At 34.6% G+C, this 27,289-nt stretch overlaps 1 protein-coding gene across 1 annotated transcript; it reads left to right on the top strand.

Annotated features, from left to right (window-relative positions):
* Positions 1 to 2,034: 2,034 nt before the first annotated feature.
* LOC134281467 (uncharacterized) lies at positions 2,035 to 27,280 on the top strand. Its single transcript, XM_062763927.1, has 5 exons — positions 2,035 to 2,212; positions 22,757 to 22,868; positions 23,241 to 23,341; positions 25,624 to 26,408; positions 27,233 to 27,280. The coding sequence occupies exons 1-5, from the start codon at positions 2,035 to 2,037 to the stop codon at positions 27,278 to 27,280; spliced, it is 1,224 nt and encodes a 407-aa protein (XP_062619911.1).
* The last annotated feature ends 9 nt before the right edge of the window (positions 27,281 to 27,289 follow it).

Consider the following 27,289-nt stretch of genomic DNA (forward strand, 5'->3'; position numbering starts at 1 on the left):
TTTGAACTTTTTAACTTGTTACATATACAGTTGAAAGAGATGAACCATTGAAATCAGCAAATAAACATAAATTATAAATTCTTGTTGTTTGTTATTCAGTGCAATCATATCTAATAATAAATGTATTTTATTTATCCCATACAAACTGCAGAACACTGTTCCTGTTTGACCGAACAACTTTCAATAGTTTTTTGCTGTATACAGAGTTACTTTTAACCGTTTTTAGCTCACCTCTGATCACATTCCGTCCGGCGTCTGTCTGTCTGTAAACTTTTCAGATTTCCGACTTCTTCTCAAGAATCGCTGGGCCAATTTCAACCAAACTTGCCACAAAGTATCCTTGGGTGTAGAGGATTCAAATTTGTTCAAATGAAGGGCCACGCCCTCATACAAGGGGAGATAATTAGGAATTAATAAAAATTTCGTGGCATATTTTAAAAATCTTCTTCTCAAGAACCACTATGCCAGGAAAGATGACACTTATGGGGAAACATCCTCAGGTACATGTAGTGTGGATTCAAGTTTGTTCAAATCATGATCCCCGGCGAGGCCAAAATGGCCGACCAAAGTTTTACATAGAAATAAATAGGAAAATTCTTTAAAAATCTTCTTCTCAAGAATGACAAATCCATAATTCATCATATTAATATGGAAACATGCTCACGTTATGTAGATTCAAGTTTGTTCAAATCATTACCCCGGGGGTAGGGCGGGGCCAAAATGGCCGTCCAAAGTTTAACATAGAAATATATAGGAAAATTCTTTAAAAATCTTCTTCTCAAGAATGACAGAGCCATAATTCTTCATATTTATATGGAAGCATGCTAACGTAATGTAGATTCAAGTTTGTTCAAATCAGCATGACCCCAGGGGGTATGGCGGGGCCAAAATGGCCGACCAAAGTTTTACATAGAAATGGATAGGAATATTCTTTAAAAATTTTCTTCTAAAGAATGAAAAATCCATAATTCATCATATTCATATGGAAGAATGTTCAGGTAGTGTAGATTCCAGTTTCTTCAAATCATGACCCCCGGGGGTAGGGAGGGGCCAAAATGGCCGACCACAGTTTTACAAAGAAATATATAGGAAAATTCTTTAAAAATTTTCTTCTCAAGAATGACAAATCCATAATTCATCATTTTCATATGGAAGCATGCTCAGGTAGTGTAGATTCAAGTTTGTTCAAGTCATGACCCCCGGGGGTATGGCGGGGCCAAAATGGACGACCAAAGTTTAACATTGAAACATTGATATAACTGCCGCATTAAGTTTATTGGTATACCTATTTATTTAGTTTCCCTGCACAATGATATCAAGGGGCATCGGAATCCACAATGCTCCTTGACTGGGACATAGAAAGTGATATACAGGTAGATTTCCTCAATACACATATTGAACAGATAAATCAAGGCCTCTTAAGTTCAATGCTGATTTGCGGGACTGCAGACGGGGCAAAGAGAGATACTTCTTTGAGTTGCTATCAGACGGTTTGCACCCAGGCCATCTATTGTCCCAGAAGTGGTTACGGCGACTCGAGCTTGACATTATCAGGGAGTGTTACACCCCATGTGATGACCTTGAGGTAGATGAACAAGAGTTCCTCTCATTCCAACATGGCGAACAAGACCGAAAACACTGATTAAGAAATAATAAAGAATACTGACTTTAGGCAAAGTGACAGTGGAGTAGTGACTGACAATAAGGAAGACAGTGTTTGGTTGCACAACACATTTGAGTCTTTCAGTTTTTCTTTTGACACACATCTGCAACATTATCCAGAATTATTTGCACAGACTCTGCAAGAAATAAAACCATGTTTCAGAAATTTCTTGAGGAATCGAAGGAGGACATAATTCATTCTCTGAGAATACCACCATTTGCTTCAACCCCGAGGCCACACGCGGCTTCGGGATTGATGCATACTGGACAGTATCCGCCAGTTACTTCACAGATTTCGGATGTTGCACCAACCCCAAAGTCACAAGATCATGCAACTTCTTGGTGGACACCGTCCACCCTCATTTGCTGGTTATGCACCCGACTTTCCCTCAGATCGAAGGGGAACAGACCGACCAATCGATGAAACCTTGCGTGTCATTGAAGCAAGGGAAGGACAACGACCCTCTCCTTATTAACCTAGCTCCCGAGGTGGATCTAGATCATCAGAGATCTAGGCTATTGATACGGTCTACTGAGTACTACAAGATAGGTAAGAGACTAGTACCCTAGGCTATTGATACGGTTAATTGATACTACAAGATAAGCAAGAGAAGAGTACCCTAGGCTATTGATGGATATGGAAATAACGAACAGTATTCAATCTCAACGTCCATTAAACAAATATACAAAATAAGAGCAGAGCAAACACGGACCTCCGAAACATCAGAGGTGGGATCAGGTACCATGGATGAGAGAGCATCTACTGCCGACCGGTCACATCTGCCTTGTGCTCGTTGTCATAATCAGGAAATAACAAAAAAAAAATCCGTGGTCATTTCAGTGTATAAATAATGGACTAACAATTGGTATGAAAAACGTCAGTCAGCATTTCATTCAATGATAAATTGTATTTGCTGACAAGGTCATTGTATCGACCATATATAGAATTTACGAAATGATGACTTTAAACGAAACTGTTGATATTCTTGTTTCATCAATTTGCTTGTCAATAATTTACCTCGTTTAAGAAATTGTTCATACGTAGAGCATGCTCTTGAGTATCGAATCAACTGAGATATAAATACTCCGTATGCAGGTAAGATCTACCGAGTAATACAGGACAGGTAAGAGACTAGTAACCTAGCCTATTGATACGGTTTACTAAGCACTACAAGATAGGTAAGAGACTAGTGCCCTAGGCTATTTATATGGTAAGGATTACTCTAGAAGAAGTATGAGACCAGTATAGGGTATTATCGTAACTGTGTAACCTGGCATCCAAGTAAAAAGGCAATATTTCTTCTTTTTTGTGATTATGAACTCTTAATTGTGGTTCCATGTTTAATGCTTTTTTATTTAATACAAATCTTTAAAAGGATTCTTTGGAAGGATTGTCAGGTGACTGAGGGTCAGTCGGTTGATTTTGCTGGAACACCTTACATTAACATAGGGTGGATGGTTAAGGAGTGTCATCAAGGGCCTGATCGACAAAGAAAAGCAAAGGGAAGGAGGAAACGCAGAAAAGTTTGAAAAAAAGAATATTCTTATTATATTAAGAAATTATACATTTTATGCTCGCTATTAAAAATAAAAAAAACATTTTTTAAGGACAAATCTCTTAATTTGTGTCTCATTAAAATATCCAATTACAAGTTAATTTAGTTCAAAAATTTTTATACCATATATATATATAGCAGTATTTATCAACATTGCATGTTGACAGTTTATTGTATTATTTTCACGTTTTAGTAAGCAGATACTACAAGTAATAATATTGTTTTAGCTGTTTTATGTATTTAATCGCATTTTAGAAATCTGGAGATCACAATTACGAAAATCAAAGGAAGGCAAGAAAATGGATACAGATGTAAAAAAAAACCAGACTTGTCCGCCATCTATTAGGATAAGAGTGATATTGAAGTTTCCAGACTTTAGGGTTTATCTTTTTTTCTCACTTTCTTTTCTTGTCAGGAAAATGTGTTGGCATTCAACTGCTAATATTTCGGCAGTTCATATAGAAATCAAAAAGAAAAGAACTTGTATTGGTAAAGAAGTTAATTAGAGTCAATACCAATTACTTAAAGTAATTATCCCGCTTTTGTGATGAGGATATAAATAGTATATAAAAACAATACAACAATAACAAGAGGCCCAGGGGCCACAGCACTCACCTGAGCACATTGGCTAGGAAAAAGCACATATCAGATCAGAAATGAAAGTTTACTGGGGGGGGGGGGGGGGCTTGAATTTTAACCCCCAAGGGGTTCGTGATTTGAACAAACTTGAATCTACACTACCTAAAGATGATTCCACATAAATATCACCAATCGTAGCTTTGAAGTACTTGAAAAGATGATTTTAAAAGGTTTCCCTATAAATTCCTATATAAACTTTGGTCGGCCATTTTGGCCCCACCCTGGCCCCGGGGGTCATGATTTGAACAAACTTGAATCTACACTACCTGAGGATGATTCCACATGAGTTTCATCTTTCCTGGCCCAGTGGTTCTTGAGAAGAAGATTTTTAAAGATTTTTCCTATATATTCCTATGTAAAACTTGGGTCGGGCATTTTGGCCCCACCCTAGCCCCGGGGGTCATGATTTGAACAAACTTGAATCTACACTATCTGTGGATGATTCCACATGAGTTTCATCTTTCCTGGCCCAGTGGTTCTTGAGAAGAAGATTTTTAAAGATTTTTCCTATATATTCCTATGTAAAACTTGAGTCGGCCATGTTGGCCCCATCCTACCCCGGGGGGTCATGATTTGAACAAACTTGAATCTGCACTACCTGAGGATGATTCCAAATGAGTTTCATCTTTCCTGGCCCAGTGGTTCTTGAGAAGAAGATTTTTCCTATATATTCCTATGTAAAACTTAAGTCGGCCATTTTGGCCCAACCCTAGCCCCGGGGGTCATGATTTGAACAAACTTGAATCTACACTACCTGAGGATGATTTCATGTGACTTTCATCTTTCCTGGCCCAGTGGTTCTTGAGAAGATTTTTTAAAAAATACCATTAATTTTCTCTTATTCATAATTATCTCCCCTTAAAAAAGATGTTAATAATTTAAATTGCATCTACAGTGGACCTTCACATATCCGGATGCTTCAGTTTCAGGACGATTTTTTTTATCGGAACGAAATTTTTAAATGTTTTTTGTCTGATTTAAGTGGTGATTCAGTAATCCATTTTAGAGCACAAAAAGTCGTATCAAAGAGATCTGTCCGTTAAACAAACTGAAGGATACTTTCCACACTCTCATAGAAGATGAAGGGGCTGAACGAAATTAAATGTGGGTCACAGTTAGCTCGAGGTAGACAGCAGATCATAATTTAAGCCCATCGACACCAGATCCTTTCATTGAATGCTTGGATTAAGCCAACAGACAAAAGAAACCCGATGGCAGATTTTAAGAGAGGTGAGAGCATAACCTGAATTTACTATGTTTACGTCAACTGATCTACAGTTTTTTAAAAAAAAAAACTTTGTACCATTTATGATAAGACCAATGCTTTTACACCAAAGGAAAACATTTGATATCTACTTCAAGGTACATGTATCTTCATCTATTTTACAAATGTCACAGGTGGTGAAAAATCAAGTTTCAACCGGGGCTGGAACCCAGAACCTCTGGTGTACTGTGCCTGCGCTCTAACCACTGAGCTATCGAGACCCGAGTTATTGACTGACTTTCACGCACCTGTGAACCCGGTGACATATTCCCCCTCTTTGTAGAAATTCGTCCTCGAATTCTATATGTGAAGTAAGGAAATGCGTGAAGCATATTCCAAGGAAACAGTGGGTTATTTTCGTTGAGCGCCAAATGTAACAGGTGGTGAAAAATCAAGTCTCAACCGGGACTCGAACCCAGGGCCTCTGGCGTACCGTGCCAGCGCTCTAACCACTGAGCTATTGAGACCCGATATATTGACTGCATTTCACGCACCTGTGAACCTGGTGACACAAGAATTTCTAAAGCCTAAAAAATGTTCCAAGTTTTTGTAACGGACAATGATGTAAATTTGTCAAATGCAGTTGAGGTCTGTTTTCCATCTAGCACACAACTGCTTTGAGATATCCATATGATTGACAATATGACCAATATTTGACCCATTTATAGTTTACACATGTTAAGTTTGTAAAGCTTTTGAGTTTTGGTTCTTCGTGTCCAGTAACATACTCTTAATTGAAAAGATTTGATCAATAAATTGGGCACACAACTACAATTTAATAGTTTGCATTTGCCTTTCAGATCATCAGCTGAAATCATGCAATTTCAGAGGGGGGGGGGGTTCTTGGACTGTGGCAAGAAATAAAAAAGAACCTAATTACATGGATGCCTATGTTTTGCCAAGAACCATTTTCCAGACAGAAGTTCTCCGAATTCAGTTAGTTTATCCGTAGTCCAGAAAGCAGCAACCGACGACACTTTTTATTCCGGGGAAATTCTAATGCAGGATATTCACAGTGAGTTTCAAATGCACATTGCTTTTATTTAGAGTTACAGTGGCTGCAACGTAATTGTTGACAAACTAATCGTGTAGAATCGTTCGTGTATCGCGCGTGATCATTCGTGTAACGTGCGAGATGAGGGTTGGTAAAATGAGTAAGCAAACCCGGGCCGGGGAAAATAAAAAGCCGTGGTAAATCGAGATTTTTAAAATATCTCCGCTTACAGTGGACCCTCAGTTATCCGAACGCTTTGGTTCCCAGTCAATTTGTCCGGATATCTGAATCACCAGTTAAACATGACAGAATAACATTTTAAAATTTTGTACCGATGAAAAATCGTCCGGATTCTGAAGTATCCGGATATCTGAAGGTCTACTGTAATCAACCAATTAATCTGAAATTTTCACAATATGTTCCTTTAAGGTTCTGTTGTATTCGCCGTTAGTATCACCAATGATTGTTTAGCCGTGTTACCAACAGGCTATGGCAAGAGTTTACCATATCAGATGGTCATTTACAAACAGAGAGCGACTGGAAAAAAGACTCAGAAAATTATCGTATGTTGTCCCATGATTATCCTTATGAAAAACCAAATAGAAAGGCTTTCCAAAATACCAAACATTCGCGCGATATATAGAGGTTATATAACATCTCTTAAATACATATGAATATTAAGTATTTAGAGAAGTTAATATATAACAGCAAGTTTTGTGGAATCCGGGATATTGCGCCGATTCTGTATTGCACTGAGAAGGTTCACGTAAGGATTATTAGGTGCGAAACATCTCACGATCTTTTTTAAAATTCAAAGACATTTTTGACTGAACACTTACAGAAGTGTTAAGTGTTAAGTAAGGCTTAACACTTCTGTAATGAGAAAAAAATACTAAAAAAAATCGAGAAAATTTAGTTAAGAGCGCTGTGCTTTATTAATAACGATTATGAAAGCTCATATGCACAATTATTGGAAAGATTCCAATTGTCCTCCCTAGAAACCAGAAGAATGAGATTACTGGTATTAGAAACATTTAAAATCATTAATAAAAAGAGCCAACTTTTTCTTCAACACTGGTCACAGTAAAAAAATCTCATGTAATTTTAGGTATTCTAATGTGGCAGATTTTCTCAGACCCAAAACTAATAATAATAATAATAATTAGTATGTGCAATTTTTCACTAAGAAATTATAATAAATCTTCATTTGCCATTACCATGAAACGTATGGAAAAAGAATATTGGAAATTTTTTTAGCGGCAGAGCTGCATTTAGGAAATGGTTCAGCTACCTCGGGGAACTAAGCTCCATTTTCCCATCTGCATCAGTGTTGGCACATAGTGCAACATGCACCGATAAAATTTCTAGAAGAGTACGCAAGGTTTTGAATCGTAAGGAACACACGACAGACATTAGGCTATCACTGGACAAACCCAACATTAGATTTGCTTTGAACACAATTGCAAATTCTGTTGAATTAGGAATGGCCTGGATGAACATTTATATACTGGACCACAATTCGGGAAGTGTATATTATGTAACTTCAGAAGTGCCAAATTGTTTATCATATTGTGACATGTTTCATTCTGAGACACCCGATTCAAAGAAGAAGAAAATACTGTATGACCTTTGTGATGAAAACGGTACTTTGAGAAATGGTATTGCTTCCAGTGCCCTTGGAATGGGCATAGACATAGGGAAAGCAAACGGTGTGTTTCTGTATGGATCTCCAAAGCAGTTAGTGAAGGTCATTCAGGAAATCGGACGGAGTGCGATGGAACCCCAGGACTTCCCTTGCTCTGTATAATTATTAAAATTTAAGGCAAGCGGAACAAGAGTTGAGGGATGTGTTTATTACAGAACGTTGCTGCAGGAGAAAGGTAATTCTGAAACCTTTCTGTGAATGAAAGTGAACTAGGTTTATCATAATATCCACACCATATATGCTGTGACATATGTGCGTCATTGTGCACCATTACATTCCTCCCTCCTTAAATGGTCTTCGCCCTCGAAGACACATGTACAACCCAAGTTCTTATTAGCCCCTGGCAGGACTTTCACCTGTAATTCCAGGGGTGGTCAAAGGCACCAAATCTTAACAGGAAAGGACAAGATGCATGGGTGGACCGAAAATCGAACCCGGGACCCCTGTATCTCTAGTCAAGTGCTCTAACCACTTACCTATCCAGGCCGATATCAACAGCCAAAACCATTAAATAATGAAAAAAGAAATCATATTACAGTAACGTTGAGACTTTACATAAATTCACATTTTTGAAGTACATGTATTTGTATTCATTTATTTTTAATCTTTTACTTTGTCATTAAACTTCTTACCCCCAAACAAAATTTAACAATGTTGAATGATGTAATCCCCTTTTAACTTTTGTATTCCCTTTATCCCATTGTTAAGGGAAAGACCCTGACATCATTCTACTTTTCATAATTTTCACAGATTTTTATTTCTATGGACAGACGCTCACCAACACTCAGCGTCATTTGTCACTAGCTGATTTCAGCCTCAACAATAGCTACTGCGGATTTTTCATAATTTTTTTTAGTAATAATAATTTTGGTAGAGAGCTTTGTAGATATAACATGGGCATTGCAAGACAATTATTACTGGTGGAAAATTAAAAAGGCATATTCTGCCTAACACAGAACTCAAACTAAGGTACAGTCAATAATTTCAAAACCACAACATATTTAAAATAATTTTTTTATTAAAAAGAGAAGGAATGAATGAATACAATGTTAAATTGATTGGTAAAGGATTGGATCCCGAAATGCGGGAAAGGACACCGGCTCAGGGAGATCAGCTCAGAGTTTGAACTGACAACAGGAGATTTTCTCAAAACGAGATTAATCGAGGAGGGGGGCACTCTTGACTATGTGCTTGTCCCACTTACACTAAGTGCATGTACACGTTAAAAATGTTATATATTTTTCAACTGATAAAACAAGTTGCTTCCATAAGATCGGTCATGATTCTAATTAGGTATTGATTGTTTCCATGGAAACAAATCCTGCTGCAGTAATTCAGATATATGTCAATTTAAGTTAGAGTTCATCTGTTAATCCCGATAAATAGATTAATTAGAAGTATAAACAAACACCGGTGGCAATGTTATGAGTTTTGTATACTGGTACATCAATACTTATTTGGATCATTCTTGGATTATTTGGTTACCATAGAAACTGTTTCTTTAATAATGAATTTCTAGTCTATTTTCATGTTAGTGAAATAACCAGGTTTATGGAATTTATTTTATTAAAAAAGACACATAATCATGCAATAAATCTGTAGATTTTGTATATAAAACATATCAATGAAAATGATTTTCCTAAAGTATTGGCTGCCATAGTTACCATTTAAAAAAAAAAATTATAAATTTCTATTTTGATATTTAGTGAAATACAATTAAATTCAATATATTTTACTGAAAAAGAGAAGAAAAATAATAAATGAAGCTAGGATATTATTCATACCTGTCAGTATAACAAAATTTGTGATAGCAAGCAACCAATATAAGAAGTGTTCAAAAACTACTTTTCTCTGGAACACAACTCTTTTATGACCAACTAATGAATACTTTACTCAGTTGTGGTAGTCACTCCAACAAATATTCTATCAGAATAGGCAAAAATTAAATCTGTATATAATATGCCAAAAAAATATTATTATGAAAATGGTACACTTTCCGTAGGTTGGTTGTATTTTGGGCCTCAAAATGGTGGTTTTGATTACCATGGCAACCGGGACTCAAAATAAAAAAAAATCACCCCCAAAAAGTTCTATACATTGTGTTTCTACATTGCATGCAAAAAATCAGCCAAATCTGTGATGTGCCATTTCTAACTTTTTTCTGAATTCTTTTAATCTTACAGAGAATGACTCTTAATGACTTAAGAATCATTACTCTATTTATTGCTGTTGTAAAGTTTCAAGTCCCATTTACTGCTACTTTTCTCTTACTTTGCTATAAATAAGAACCAGTAGAGCTTCAGTCTCGACAGAGACTTCTGGTTTCTGAACATCATAGGAAATTAACAATCTTTGAAAAAGTGTGGACATTATTTTGGACTTTCTATTTCCACAGTCCATGACATTATAAATCGTGTCTTGGACGCTGTTTTGGATCTGCAAACAACAGTAATACAATGATGAATTAAAATATTTGACATGAAATGTCCCCACGGGACAGTACTTGGACGGGTCTGTGAGAAAATATGGAAACACGAAAAAGAAGTACATTGTTAAAAGTGTCAATCGATGTTCCTTCTTCTTGGGCGGGCTTATCGCTCGAAGAGCAATCGGCTTATAGCATCCCGTTGAAAGAAGGAAGTCCACCTTATCCTGAACCACCAGAATATGGATATTGACGCCCAGGCTGATATCCCAGCTTAGAAATAATAACAAGGTATCTTTGGGTAGCTAAGATGTGAAAAAGAAGATACAGGAGCTAAGTCCCGAGAAAAACTAGATGTATATGTGGCAAACAGGGACATATAAAGCCTTAGCTTACATGTTCTGCCCTGTGTCACGAAAGCAATATCACCAGCACTGTCAATACGACAAGTGCTGTAATCTTCGACATCGAATGCTCACAAATATTCTGGACGAGGTAGCTATAGACTTTAGATTGCTGAATTCCAAAGAAGCGTATGTATTTACACTATTGAGACGACGCGCGGTGTTGGTGCATTTTAGAATTTTGAATTCTCATTAAACTCATCGGTGATAGTCGCAATATAGATAATTTTGGTATGTATGGATATTTAAACACTACTTGATGTAAGAAAATAACATTTAGAAGTTTTTATCAAAAAATAAAATTTTAAAACAGCGTGTAACGCGTTGACATTTTTGACAAGCAATCACATTTTTCGTGTGAAGCGCTTTCAACATTGACCACAAATATTGGCCGTATTAACGATTTTGCATTAAATGTTGGCAAGAAATAGAGAGCGAGAGAGGGAAGAATCTGTAACTTTTAATTAAAAAGGATATTATCAATAAAATGAAACAAAATATATCAAAATAATGTGCTTTTCATATATATTTTAAATATCATTGATGTTGATATCAAACTGCACCCTGGTGCTGTGCAAAAATACTTTTCGTTAAATTTTATTGTTTTCCTCATCAACTAAAGAAATAATGGTATCATTAAGTTTTAACTATGCAAAATATGAAAACACTGTATCCCGTCTTCACAATAATAGGTTTTGTGATTTCAACAGAAGTATTGAGTATTTTTTCTTAAGCAAGTGAAGAAAGCATACGTTGATTTTTCTCCAGCGTAAATAGAAAGAAAAAACAACAGTTGATTCAGAAAGGGGAGTACAGGATATTTCAAAGTTACTTTAAGTTGCCACACCAACTTTTTAACTTAAGCCATCCTTTTACATGAATTTTTTTGTATTTTTCCAAAGAAAACGAAAAACTTAAATGCTTTCTTGTAAAAATTTTGCTTGAATACCTAATAAAAAAAAATCTCTATGAAAATAAAAAGTGGAAATAACTTAATCATATTTGTAAAAGAAATTGAAACGAAATTGAGAAATTTTAGAGAAATTAATTTTTTTTAATTTTGGAGGAAATAACCCGAGCAAAATTAAATAAATGACCATAAACAATTATTGGAAATAAACAGCATTTTCCTGCTAGCTTTAAACAATCTCAATAAAATAGATTTCTAAATACCAAAAGATTTGCATTTTATTCGTTAATTTTGACAAGTTTAATTTTACAGGAAATCCATATTTAAAAATTTGACAAACAAGTTGTGTAGAGAAATATGTTATAAATAATTTTTTATAAAAAAAATTAAAAAGTCAAGGATCTTTCTTTCATTCTACTTAATTTGAATGTAATGAATTTTCTTAACATTTTCTTTGAAAAAATACAAAAAAATCATATAAAATTTGGAGATCTATAAAATAAAAAATGTGGCATTCTACCTTAAATGCAAAATTGAAAACACTTTACTTACTAATTTCTTCAATATGTCGGGTATGTTTTAGTACATGTCACATCGTGGCGGAAAAAAATTTTGTGTCTTCAGCCATGATATATGAAAGTTGTGTTGAGAAAATGTATTATTAATTGGAATTTCACATTATACTTTCTTCAATATGTATGAAATGCATATCAGGCATATTTTGTGTCACGTGTTAAAGTTGGAACATTATATCATGGAAATGCAATACAGGGGTACGGTCAAACGAATAGTTTTATGTTCGAGCTCCGTTAGACGTCTGTGAAATTTAAAATTAAATCATTCCGTAAACTACTCGTGGAAGCTAACTTCCTGCACAGATAGCTAAGAAACTAACAGTGTTATCTATGCCCTAGACAAGACCTGACTTGTGAAGTGAACCTAACTTATTTATATAAATCCAAACATCTTAACTCATGATAAAGTGCTCGCTCTGCACCTATTATGCCGTATAACTTGAGGTTGGTCTAAATTTAGAGGTAATGTGCCTCAAGGGGTACAACTAAACAGAGAACTCTACTAGCTATATTTAATAAATTTGAGCAAATACTAGGCATAATTCAGTTGAAATATATCAAATATATCTTATTTTGTTAAATAAATTGATAAAAACCATGATTTTCTAGAGTAATTATTAAAATTTAAGGAAACAAGTTTGGCTTTCCAGAAAGCCTTAATTAAACGTCATCTCTTTGGCTCCATCTGTGTCAAAGAATAAACAGTGGAATGTAACATTTTTCTATTAAAGACAGAATATTATTATTATTTTTTTAGGGAAATGGTAATTAAATATTGAACAGGAAAAGGGGTAGCTTTCAAACTCAAAAATCGTATGTTGTAGATGGGAAGGAAAGGTTTAAAGTTTTTAATTTTTTCTGAAAAACCTCTGATGTTTCGTAGGTCCGTGTTTGCTCTCTCTCATTTTGTATATTTGTTTAATGGACGTTGAGATTGAATACTACAGTTATTTCCATATCCTTCCTTATTTGGAGAAGACATAAGGGAGATGACTTGCAGTGAGCATGCATTTACAACAGTGAAAGGTTAAAGGGCCGGGCGGGGACTCAGATTTGAAGAAAATATATTTTTTCTGAAATTTTTAAAATAATATCACATTCATGCTTAAGCATTTCACACTGAACTATATATAAATCGTGTTTAGAAAACTCTTTTTATGCAATATCTTAAAACTACTAATTTTGGGACTCGTTTGATTGAAACGTATTCTCATACTTTAGTATGTGAAAGGATTATTATAATCTTCATAGGCATGTATCTAACTTTGGAATAATTACATTTTTAAAAGAAAATTTGGATGTCAATTTAAAAAACGTTAAACATAAAGGAAAGAAAGAATTGGCCATTCATTTTATACCTTAAATTCGTACTATTCAGAATCAATTCATGAGCAATTCATATTTTCTGAGAATTTTTTTAATCACATAATATTATTATAACTAAAAGAATTTTAGATGCATTTGTATTTGTTTTTATTTAAAATCACACTCAAGATAGTAACAACTGACCAAGTTCCACTTAGTGCAATACGATAGTAAAATTCAAAAGGTATCAGCTTAAAATTAAGCATTTATTAAATTTTAAAATTAAGCATTCACGAATTATCTGGAAAAAATCCCAATTTGCCAACCTTGAATTTACGTCAGTTTTAGGAATACATTTTAATATTGGCTTCATTTCAATAAAATAGAAAAGGACTGATTTGATTACTTTTTTGCTATTAATACAATTGAAAATTGTATAAAAAGATGATTGCAAGTTCTTTTATTTTACCGGGGTATATGATTAAAAAGAAAACTGTAAACATTCAAGAAAATACTCGATCATAATCTTTGTAGTTTTATAATAGTTTTTCAAATATATTCTTGTCTCTTCTTATCCCTATACATGTATTTTTTGTGGGAAAATTTCAATAAATTATAGAATGACAACCATAAAAAAGTTTTCGACATCAATTCATAGCAGTTATAGTACTAAATGTAAATGTATTAACTTTGATGTTGTTTTTCTGTTCATTCTTGGATCCACGCCTCAGCAGATCATTTGTGATTCAACGCGCTGACCTAGTTGGAATATTCCATCTGGTGCAGACCATAGATCATTTACGCAGTAGCCTATATGTAAACATGTAGATGATTAAATAAGAACATATATTTTGAACACCATGCAAACAACCAGCCGGCGATATTGTGTGTCTGGACCTCTGTGATTCCTGTGCAGCCCTTTTTCTTTTTCTATGTTTGAATCACTCATTGTTTACTGCTCTATATTTAGAAAATCGCATCACCATCAAAGTGACCACTCGGTGCTCCTCGGATAGTTCTTGCCCTGCATGAGCATAATCATCCAAGGCTTACCGATTTTTAATGGCTGCTTACACTGGAACCTCACATCCGGAAATCAAACTTAATGTGTCATCTCTCGTGAGAGATGACAAAAACCGTACATCTACATGTAATCAATTTCGGTAATCCCGATCCCGATCCTATTGCCATTGTTTTGTTTTCAAATAACGAATGAAGACTTGTTATTTTGTATCTAAAAATTAATTCTTAAATTGTTTTAAGTTTATATATTTATTTCATATGATAAGTGTAGAACTCTTAGCCATTTAATATAGTTCAAAGCAGTCAGATGAATGTTACCGGATCCTACGACGGGGACGTGGTTCTACTTCAGGATCCATTTTTTATTTTTTCTTAACTTGTTTTCATTTTTTCTTTTTTTATTCTGTTTTCTTTTTTTTCTTTTTGTTTATTTGTTTTATTTTTTTTTTATTTTCTTTTTTTCTCTTTAGACTTTCTTTATTTTTTCCTTTTTCTTAAATAAATAAATACAATGCATGTTTTGACATCAATGTTGTCTTTTTGTTGGCTTCTTTTCTCATCGTTAGTCAACTCTGTTTTGTTTTCAAATAACAAATGGAAGACTTGTTATTTTGTATCTAAAAATTAATTCAGATGAATGTTACCGGATCCTACGACGGGGACGTGGTTCTAATTCAGGATCCATTTTTATTTTTTCTTAATTTGTTTTCATTTTTTCTTTTTAATTCTTTTTTTCCTTTTTTTATTTTTTTTTTAAATTTTCTTTTTCTTTTTTTCTATTTAGACTATTTTTAGCTCTACTGGTCAGAGACCAGAAGAGCTTATGCGATAGTAAGGTGTCCGTCGTCCGTCCGTCTGTCTGTAAACAATTTTTCAAAACGCTACTCCTCCTACACTTTTGGTCCGATTTCAATATTACTTGGCACACAAGTAGACTACACTAAGATACATAAAATAGTGCATCGTTTTTTGATTTCGATGAATTGTGTTGCCATGGTTACTAAAAATAGAATTTTCTTTCAAATTCCTTTAAAACGCTACTCCTCCTATATTTTTGATTTGATTTCAATGTTACTTATCACACAAGTAGACTACAATAAGGTTCATAAAATAGTGCATCGGTATTTGATTTCAATGAACCGTGTTGCCATGGTAACTAAAAATAGAATTTTCTTTGAAATTCCTTTAAAACGCTACCCCTTCTACAGATTTGATTTGTTTTCAATATTACTTGGCACACAAGTAGACTACACTAAGATACATAATTCTGTGCATCGGTTTATGATTTTGATGAATAGTGTTCCCATGGTTACTAAAATAGAATTTTCTTTGAAATTCCTTTAAAACGCTACTCCTCCTACAGTTTTGATTTGATTTCAATATTACTTGGCACACAAGTAGACTACACAAAGATACATAAAATAGTGCATCAGTTTGATTTTGTTGCACGATGTTGCCATGGTTACTAAAAATATAATTTTCTTTGAAATTCCTTTAAAACGCTATTCCTCATACAGTTTTGGTCTGATTTCAATATTACTTGGCACTCAAGTAGACTACACGAAGATACATAAAAAAGTGCATCGGTTTTTGATTTCGGTGAACGGTGTTGCCATGGTTACTAAAAATAGAATTTTCTTTGAAGTTCCTTTAAAACGCTACTCCTCCTACAGGTTTGGTGTGATTTCAATATTACTTGGCACACAAGTAGACTACACTAAGATACATAAAATAGTGCATCGGTTTTTGATTTCAGTGAACAGTGTTGCCATGGTTACTTAAAGTAGAATTTTCTTTGAAATTCTTTTAAAATGCTACTCCTTCTACAGTTTTGGTCTGATTTCAATATTACCTCACACACAAGGAGACTACACTAAGATACATTAAATGGTTTCGGTTTTTGATTTCAGTGAAGGGTGTTGCCATTTTAAAAATGGAAAATTTCTGTGAAATTCCTTTAAAATGCTACTCCTTCTATAGTTTTGGTCTGATTTCAATATTACCTAGCACACAAGTAGACTACACTACGATACATAAAATAGTGCATTGGATTTTAAATTCGATTAACAATGTTGCCGTGGTTACTCAAAATTGAATTTTCTTTGAAATTCCTTTAAAAAGCGTCATCCTACAGTTTTGGTCGGATGGCAATGGCTTCTTTTTCATCCTTTGTTATAAGTACAAACCAGTAGAGCTAAGTCTCGACAGAGACTTCTGGTTATGATTTGACATCAATGTTGTCGTTTTGTTGGCTTCTTTTCTCATCGTAAGTCAACTCTGTTTTGTTTTCAAATAACAAATGGAAGACTTGTTATTTTGTATCTAAAAATTAATTCAGATGAATGTTACCGGATCCTACGACGGGGACGTGATTCTACTTCAGGATCCATTTTTTTATTTTTTCTTAATTTGTTTTTATTTTTTTTTTTTTTCTTAAAAATTTTTATTTTCTTTTTCTTTTTTTCTATTTAGACTATCTTTCCCCCCCCCCTTTTTGTTAAATAAATAAATACAATGCATGATTTGACATCAATTTGGCTTTCTGTTGTCTTCTTTTTTCATCGTTAGTCAACTCTGGCCTTTTTGGTCGAGGTCTTTGTTCTAGATGATTTAACCCTTTTGAGTTGCCTTGGCTTTTTTGCTATGTTACGCACTTTTGGAATTTTCAGGCTCCCATCAGTTGAGGTACCTGTTAGTGAAGGTAACACGAAATGCAGGAGCCGATAGAGCCGACGTTGCCTTTGCTCTGGTGTTATATTGACCCAAACTTCATTTGATACTTTCAAAACTTCTGCAGGCCCACTTATTTGATAGTCTCCTGTGGAATGCAAGGAATCCCTGAGAATTTGCGTTTGTGAAGCATTTAAGTTTTGCAGCAAATCTACCAGTGAAGGCATCTTCATTACTCTCCAGTCTGTGTCTAATTTTATGATGTTGTTGTAGGACTCATTGTTATTTTTTGTCCACAATTTGGGAAGCTTAAATGCTGTTTCCTTCCTCGGTTCAAAGACACCTTTTTATTACTTTGTCCAGGAAGTTCTGTAAATATAATGAGCCTTTCATCTCTAGAATTTCCTTTTCTTTTTCATTATACGATGCTTCACATTCCATGACTATGAGTCCTGAGGTTGAATTGAAGATCTTGTTGGCTATTTCGCTGACTTCAGGACTTGTTGAAGTGTTCTTCAAATTGTGGATAAGATTTTCTTTTAAATGCCTGGTACAGAGAGTGTGGATTGCGGCGGGGAAGCAAGTTTCAATAGCATTGATTAAGGCTTTTTCTCCGTCTGTACCGAAAACAATCTTGGACTGGTCAACTCCATTCAATGCACTCTGAAGATGTGACAGGAATCGTTGATATGTATGGAACGTGCCATCCCAATGAAGATACTTTGGTCCCAACATTATTGGCTGCTGACCGGTTTCTGTTTTTACAATACTTTTATTCTTAAATGTTGAAAGTGTGAGATAGCATGAACTTACGTTTAAAGTCCTGTCCAGTCCAATGATGCAGCCGTTTGCTATGGAAGTTTTCAAAGCGGTAATTTGTTTTTAAGCGGTTAGCTTCGCTAGCCGCTATATGGCATGTGTCGGCAACCGGAAACCTCCATAAGGCGCTACCTATCGGCAACGCTTTATCGCTCGTAACCTTATCCTTCTGCAACCAAAACCGGAAACTTCCACCAGGACCTACCTATCGACAACGGTAACTTCAGCAAATGATTTGTATACTGTCGGCGTAATACGCCCCCTGGGTTAGAGATTGACAATATGCTGTGAAGTCTGACTAAAGCCAGCCCCTACTATATCACTTCGTACTAACGAAGTATATGCTGTGTATGAAGAGTGGCTATTATAACGATTATATCGAATTCTTATTAGTATATTTACTAAAGCATTGACAATACTTACAACACTTACTTTTAAGAACAGAGAATTTGGTCCTTATTACATGTGTATCGCGCGATCGCGATTTCTGGCAACTGTTAGTTTATTTTTGAAAGTTTATTATACAGCAGGTTGGAGGTTATTACAGACTGCAAAGACATTAAGAAACACCATTTATTAAGTTAATACCTGAAAAGCGCTTTTATAAAAACACCGAACGCATCCGTAAGTTTTACACTTTTTGTAACGTTTTATGGAAACAATAGGGTTACCTCCACTATGAAACGTTTGTTTTCTTCTCTTTTCTTCTCTGTCTAATAAACAGATTATAAAAGCTCTGCTCCCAGGGATAAATTCTATACTCCGTCTTTGATAATTTATAACAATCGATCATAAGGGATTACTTACTATTAGTTTTGTAAAAAATAATGGAGCACTTAAAGTAGTAAAATCAATTTTGAAAAAAAAAATGGAGAAATATATATTAATTTTAATCAGCATTGTGATCCTCTTCTAAAAATCAACTGATATTATTTTCACAGAAGAATGAGGTATGAAAAATTTTGGCAATTAGCAAAAATTTAATATATATACTTAATGCTTATTTATAAGTTTTGAAAATTTGATCAATTCCTAGGGAACGTATTATTAGCTGTGAAAATACTTTTGAAATTTGAATTTGTCCAATTTGTCGATTATTGTTTTAAACGTTTGAGAAGAATAAAATTAAAATACAGGTGTTTAGAGGCACATTGATAGAAAAGAAATCAGTGTATATTGTTTAACCGACATATTGAAGAAATTGACACTGATAACTTCTTAAGTTACACTGATTTTTAATGTACATTTGAATTTTTAAATACTAGTATTGATTGATTACACAACTTTCCTTTTCATGTTTTATTTGAGAACAATATTGCATGAAGAGTATATGATAAAAACACCTTATATGTCCTTATCTAGATATTGTGCCTTATACTGTGCAAGACTTCTTTCAAATGATTCTCATATACCATTTACTTTATTCGGACATTTACTTGTTTGAAAAGTCAATAAAATATATTTCATAAAGCTTGATAATCTTGTTTACTCGCCAGTCTTCCCGTAGAAGTAGTAGTTTATAATATTACTAAAGGAAGTATTCAGTATCTGTATCAAAATACAGAATGATCAATGATCGATTTTAGAAGAAAAGCTGACTCCTGAAAGTTCAAGAGGTGGGATCCGTTGCCTAGAAAAAGTAAGCATCCCTTGTTGACAGGTTAATTATATTGCCGCGATGAGCCTACACAACTGAATCTCTCTGATATCAATTCATTTACAAAGTCTCTCCTCAGCCATCCTTTTTTCTCTGACTAGCCAGCTGTAGATCTACACTACTCCAAATCCATTAATCTAAAGAATTTAACTTGTCATTTTTTTAGTTGTTTGTTATAGTAGGCTTTACAATTACCTAATTTCAGATTCAATAGAGAATAAAAGACAATGAAATTTTCAACATCAACATAATTTTTTTTATCCAGAGAACAATTGGATACCATCAAGAGAGAATTTTTAAAAATGCACTTCCTGTCTTTCAAACTGAAGAAATTTCATGTTTAAATTTTGAAACATGCATTTCAATCTTATTAAAATTTATTTAAATGTTCAAAATCCCCTACCGCTTCTGAAACATCTAACATCCCATTCGGGGTCACATCAGAGCGACCTTTCAATTATGAATACATGTACAAGTAAACACAAACACTTTGGCCATGTAGATTCAAACAGTTCTCAAATTGATTCCACGGCTACATATCATCATTATTGATACTGTACGTCTCACGTTGAATTAAAGTAATTTTGGAATAAATTTCATGTATCGTCTGCAGTCTGGCATCTAAACGTGAATAATGCAAACGAAAGAGCACAAACAATACAAGATACCCCACACGTCATACATAACACAACTTTTGCAATGCGTAGGTTTTTACCACAAAACTCCTCAGGTGTTTTGGTTGGGTGGTGAAAACAAAAAAACCCATCTGAACTATTAGCAAGGAATTCGAAGGAACCATTTTCTTTGCTTGATCGAAGATTCACTCTTACATGACCCCAAAAGGATGTTGTAAGATGTTTGAGAAGCAGTAGCGGATTCGGAACATCTAATTTTAATTAGATTGCATCTATCTGTGACATCAGTTTGGAATGTTATTGGTTTTACTATTGAGTAAAGTATTACAAAAACAGAATGTCTGGGTTTTTCTTCTCTGATGACATTGGACAAAGATATGCATACTTAAATATCATCATTTTATGCACTTTTTTGGTACATATTAGATGAAAGCATGCTAACCGCTTTTCAGTACTTTCAGTACTTTGATTCGGAATAAACAATTACATTCGGAGGCTTATTGCTTGAAGAAGTTACCACCTCTTTAATGAATGATTGTCTTCGTAGCTTTTGTTCAAGATGTTGATAACTTCATCAGCCTTGTCTTGTGGGTGTTTTTTCTTCTCATAATTGTATTTTGCGTTTCTTGCTGTTTTCAGCGTTATAGGATCTTCTGGATTCTCTCGATAAACATCACTCTTAATTTGCCTTGGCGCCTGTCCCTTTTCTAATCCTTTTTAGCTCACCTGAGCCGAAGGCTCAAGTGAGCTTTTCTGATCACATTGTGTCCGTCGTCCGTCCGTCTGTTTTGTCCATCTGTAAACTTTCCACATTTTCGACTTCTTCTCAAGAACCACTGGGCCACTTTTGACCAAACTTGGTACAAAGCATCCCTGGGTGAAGGGGAATTTAAATTGTTAAAATGAAGGGACATATCCCCTCCCAAGGGAAGATAATCAAGAAAAGACAAAAATAGGGTTGTGTCATTAAAAAATCTTCTTCTCAAGAACCACTGAGCCAGTAAAGCTGAAACTTGTGTGGAAGCATGCTGGAGTAGTGTACATTCTAAATTGTTCACATCATGACCCCCCGGGATTGGGCGGGGCCACAATGGGAAATAAAAGTTTTACATAGAAATATATAGGAAAAATCTTTAAAAATCTTCTTCTCAAGAACCACTGTGCCAGAAAAGCTGAAACTTATGGGGAAACATCCTCAGGATAGTGTAAATTCTCGTTTGTTCAAATCATAACCCCCGAGGATTGGGCGGGGCCACAATGGGAAATCAAAGTTTTTCATAGAAATATATAGGAAAAATCTTTGAAAATCTTCTTACTCAAGAACCACTGGGCCAGAAAAGCTGAAACTTATGTGAAAGCATCCTGGGATAGTGTAGATTCTAAATTGTTCAAATCAAGACCCCCGGGGATTGGGCGGGGCCACAATGGGGAATCAAAGTTTTACATAAAAATATATTGGAAAAATCTTTGAAAATCTTCTTTTCAAGAACCACTGTGTCAGAAAAGCTGAAACTTATGTGGAAGCATCCTGGGGTAGTGTAGATTCTAAATTGTTCAAATCAGAGACCCCCGGGGATTGGGTGGAGGCCACAATGGGGAATCAAAGTTTTTCATAGAAATATATAGGAAAACATCTTTGAAAATCTTCTTCTCAAGAACCACTGTGCCTGAAAAGCTGAAACTAATGTGGAAACATCCTGGGGTAGTGTAGATTCTAAATTGTTCAAATCAAGACCCCCGGGGATTGGGCGGGGCCACAATTGGGAATCAAAGTTTTACATAGAAATATATAGGAAAAATCTATGTAGATTTCAAATTGTCTAAATTATGATCAGTGCCAGAAAAAGGTGGGGAAACAATATGTATTACAAGGGGTAATTCTAGTAAAGTACAGAATTGTCAAAGCTTCTCAGGTGAGCGATGTGGCCCATGGGCCTCTTGTTTAGAGGTAGGTTTTTCAATAATAAAGATATCTATCAAATATGAATCATTATCATACAATTTTTCTTTCAATAACCTTTAACTTGCCAAAATGACCCTTGGTCAAGGTCATAACACACCCTTGTGTCATGGGTAATCTTTGTGTGAAATGAGAACCTACCAAGTTTATCCATTAGAAAGATTTGGACCGGACATGAATTATGAAATTGTTCTTCCACTGACCTTGAACTTCTCCAAATGACCTCGGGTCAAGGTCATGACACACCGATAGGTCATGGACAATTTTTGTGTGGAGTAATAGATATTAATGTTCTTCCATAAGAAAGATATGGACCGGACATGTTTGCACAGACAGACAGACAAGGTGATTCCAATATACCGCCCCAAACTTTGTTTGGGGGGGGGTATAATTATGTTGTTTATGCATTTTAAAGTTATTTTCAATTGTTCTTCATTCATAATTATTCTAATTGTTTTTCTTTCTAAGGACTAATAGATAACTTATTTCAAATAAACATGAAATATGATTTTTTAGCACTACAAAGTCATATAAGTCTTGATAAAAATTTCAGACCATGAAAGACTTCAACAAATTGGATCCACAAGTAAGAGAGAGATCATTCCAATATCAACAGAAAAGCAAAAGGAAATAAAGTTTATCACCAGAATGCAGGAGAAAGACAGGTATGCAAATAAAATACTGTACATGTACATAATTAAGCTTATTCAGAATTTAAAGCAATCAAATATACTATCAGTGTAAATTAAGCGAGACACAAATTTAGAAATTTGTCCTTATAAGCAAAGCTCGTTTTGCCTAAATTATCCAATGTTTCCCACTCTCTTTGATGTCCCTGGAATACTATACTAACTAGACAGTGATTCCTTATATTTTCATTTCATTATGTAATAAAATTGTAGATTTAGACTTTTAAAATGTATAGACATAGATTTGAATAACACAAGGACCCTCCGGCCAATTTCAATCCTCGCCCAATGTATCATGACCGGTAGATTTTGAGTTCAAAAACTAATCAATGGCCTATTATTTGATAGCAAGGAGATATTTAATCAACAAAGTGATGCTGGTATAACAGTATCTGCAGATGGAACTTTTCAAAAGAGAGGATCTGGTAGATGTTACAACAGTTTATCAGGTACCTATGAATTCAGTGATGAATAATGAACTGTACTTGTTACTTTCATCTTATATTTTTTTCTTAATAAAATAAAAAATTAGAGCCTTTGCCCTTAAGAATTGTATATAAGGAACATTTTTCCTGCCTCTCCTCAACCCCCCTCAAAAAAAAGAAACACTTTCTGTAACATATGTAAGTTCTGAAAAATGCAGTGAATTTTATACCCCATGCAGTGCTTGTATCTAATCAGAAGGGGGTATACTGTTTTACCCTTGTGTGTCTGTCCGTCTGTCTATCTAGCTATGTGCATCTGCTTATATAACTTAACTTGTGTATATTACACAGTTATGGAATGGGTACGTGAGAAATAGCAAATTTTATATAATGGTTCCCCAAGGTAGGAAACTATTTCCCAAGGTGGCAAAGCTATTTCATGAGTTCCCATTCCATAACTTAATTGTTTATTATATACCTAAACAATCATAGACGATTTCATTTTCTTTACCAGATATTCCTACATTTAAAAAAAAAACACTGTTAAGGCATTATTACAAATGCATGCGATTTAACACATTGTATGATACATGTAAGTAATGCATTGTGTCTTAAAACAAATTATTTTTAAAAGGTACTTTCACTGACGTTTAGAAGAATTATCATTGCCTGTACGAAATGTTCCGCCCGGAATGTAGGGGGAATAGAGGCGTACTTGGAGAGGGAATTCCGGGCGTCAGTTTGTTTCTCTCTATATAAGGTGTTACACAGACGCTCCGGGCGTAAACCAAGCGGAAGCCAAGCGGAAACTGGCAGGAATTTTGAGGCGGAATATGCAAATGAGTTACGCCTGGAAAAAGTAAATGACGCCCGGAAAAAGATTCCGCCTGGAAACTAAAATGACCCCTGTATCAAAATCTGCCTAGAATTATATAATACTATGTGACCTAAAAACCTATATATTAGCCATATTAACCAAGAAAACATTTAGGTTATGATGTACCTTGTTAAAGCTAAAATTTTAGCTTTTTGAACTGCAAGAAAATGTAATGACAGGGCATTTACATAGTATAGAAATATAATCTATAAGACTTTTCCAATTTTTTGTGTAAGGAACTCCATCATGATCGAATGTCTAAGGATTATACACAAACTTTTTACAATACCCGTACATTTTACCACTTCAATATAATCATGATCTTGAAACAAGTTACTTAATACATAGTTCTACATTATTACTCCGTACTTTACAGTTGGAGACTGCCTCTATCTGTTATTTATCTCAGAATGTGTGCAAGGAAACTCAAATATCTAAAGTAATTTTAGGGTTAACAAGTTATATAACTATAATTATACATAATCATAATCAAATTTACCCAAATATGTACCAGATATTAATAATCACACCTACCAGCAGATACTGTGTCATCCAGAAGAAGTGTAAAAGCCTCAACATTGAAATATCTGCATTTCCTATTTCACTCACACTTAAAAGTCCCTCCCTTCATGATCAAATTCAAACTTAACTTCCTATCTGAAATGACCCTTTCATTGATGATTAAAATTGACCAATCAGAGGCTTTTACTTCTCCTGAAAGTTCCAGGCGTAAGTTTGGTTTTTGTTTTCCTGCCATTTTACGCCTGGAAAATCTGAACTTGCAAACTGACGCCCGGATATTAGAAATTACGCCTGGAAAACATCTCTTCTACTGAGGCGTAACTTTTCGAAAACTCCGTCTCCTGCTCAAGTACGCCCGGAATTTGCAAACTCCTGCTCAATTCCGCCAATATTCCACCCAAATTCCAGGCGGAATCCGCCTTTCAAATTCGTACAGGTGTCTTCATTTGCAAGAATTCAAGTATGATTTTGACATTTTGCATCGAAAGGTTTTGATGTCATAGTTACATTGCAAACATGCAAACACAGACTCGAGATTCCTTAAACATTCAAAATATACTGAACACTTTGATTGGTTAAAATTACTTATAGATATTCAGGAGGGAGTAGTCCCAGGGAGTAGCTCTGATTTTCCAGAGAGTAGTCTTCAGATGAGGGCAGTAGTCTCTTCTTGGGGAAATAGACAGTTTTATTGTATTAATGTTATATAGAATAATTACAGTAGAGGTATAATAATAACAATTGGTGTGAACATAAATGTAATATCACATCAGAGCGGGAGTACTTCTAGTAAGCAGTGGCTCACAGACTTCTTGTTTGATCTATATTCTATATCACTGTATAAAACACTTATGCTTTGCTCTGGAACAATGTTGTACATCTTAAAATGTTATACTTTTTTTATTAGGTGCCGCGTCATTAATTGGGAAAAAAACTGGTAAAATTGTTGGGTTTTCCAGCCGATCAAAAAGGTGCAGAATTTGCATGCATGCCAAGAAGCTGAACAAAACACCAAAAAGTCACAAATGTAGGAAAAATTGGATGGGCTCAGCGAAAGCAATGGAACCAGATATGATTGTTGAAATGTTGCATCATGCAAATTCTGCCCATGCACCTGTCTGCACGTTGATTGGCGATGACGACAGTACAGCCTTAAAGAGAGCTCGAGAGGAAGTCAGTTCAACCATAGAAAAAGTTAGTGACAAGAACCATATAAAGAAAAATCTTTCAAACCAGTTATATCAATTGAAGTCCAGGTATCCAAAAGATTTGTCAGTCAAAACCATCAATGCCCTACTAAAAAGCTTTAACTACATGATTGCCCAAAATACTGGAAAAGAGGAAGAAATAAAAAGAAACTTGACAAGTGTTGTTTTGCACCAGTTTGGAGAACATGGCACCTGTGGTAATTGGTGTGAATTGAAGGAAAATCCCTCTGGAAAGCACAAAAATCTACCCTGGGGATTGGATCTTCACAACAATTCTTTAAAGAGAGACCTTCTGCAAGTTTTCTCAAAATTGGATCCTTCCAAGTTATGCAAACTTGATTCAAGTAATCCAAATGAGAGCTTCAATAACATTCTGAGATCAAAAGCCCCCAAGGACAAACATTATTCCGAAAGCTCAAGTTTATCACACAGGATATCTGCTGCTGTTTGTCAAAAAAATGAAGGTTATGGCTATGTTGCAAAGGTATGCTCCAATGATTTAAGTAATATTTTTAGCTCACCTGAGCTGAAGGCTCAAGTGAGCTTTGCTGATCAAAATTCATCCATTAATTGTCTTTCGTTGCTGTTGTTGTAAACTTTAATCATTTACATTTTCACTAACTAATGGACCAATTTCTACCAAAAGGTCACAAGGTCATTGACCTTGATGTCATTTGAAAGAACCTAATAAGTGGAGTATGTATACCAAACATAAAGTATCTATCTCCTACAAGGTTTAAAAGTTATGGCAAAAATTCAAAAAAGAAATTTTTAGCACATAGGTCACAGTCAAGGTCACTAGGTCATTGACCTTGGTGTCATCTGATAGAAATCAATTAGTAGAGTATACACATCAAATATGAAGTTTCTATCTGCTATGATTCAAAAGTTAAGGCAAAAATTTAAAAAATAGCTTTTTAAAACGTGGACAGTATAAGCTTACAATCGTCCGATCATTTTTAATCATTACTGACGCTTTCAGTTCGTAAAAAAAAAATAAGGCTTAAAAATTGAAACTATTTAACCAAAAATTGTAAAAATTGAAACTATTTAACCAAAAATTGTAAAAATTTTCAGCAGTAAAAATTCAATAACAGGGGCATGAAATGCTGTATGTATACATAATGTATTAATATACTCTTTACAAATTGAATTCATATTATCCTCATATGTTAAATCATCATGTATTTCACTTTCATCAACATCCAACATATCCTCTTCCTCATCCAACACTTTATTATTTACACTTTTATTCTATAAAATTTTGCTGAACATATTGCACAATACTCAAATCCCTTCTTATTCCAGAAATTTTGTCTTTCTACCAAAGCTATGTATCCCTCAATTACATTGTAGTCTGGTTAT

The sequence above is a fragment of the Saccostrea cucullata genome, unplaced genomic scaffold, assembly GCF_032062105.1.
Source record: "Saccostrea cucullata isolate Sc308-1 unplaced genomic scaffold, CSIRO_AGI_Scuc_v1 ctg1479, whole genome shotgun sequence".
In the NCBI taxonomy this organism is placed as follows: Eukaryota; Metazoa; Mollusca; class Bivalvia; order Ostreida; family Ostreidae; genus Saccostrea; species Saccostrea cuccullata.

What these genes read in the sequence shown, in the direction of transcription:
- LOC134281467 (XM_062763927.1), top strand. Translation starts at nt 2,035, where the DNA reads ATGCACCCGACTTTCCCTCAGATCGAAGGGGAACAGACCGACCAATCG. An exon ending in AGAATGCAGGAGAAAGACAG is followed by an intron (nt 22,869 to 23,240) that starts GTATGCAAATAA and finishes ATTATTTGATAG; the next exon opens with CAAGGAGATATTTAATCAAC. An exon ending in ATGTTACAACAGTTTATCAG is followed by an intron (nt 23,342 to 25,623) that starts GTACCTATGAAT and finishes TTTTTTTATTAG; the next exon opens with GTGCCGCGTCATTAATTGGG.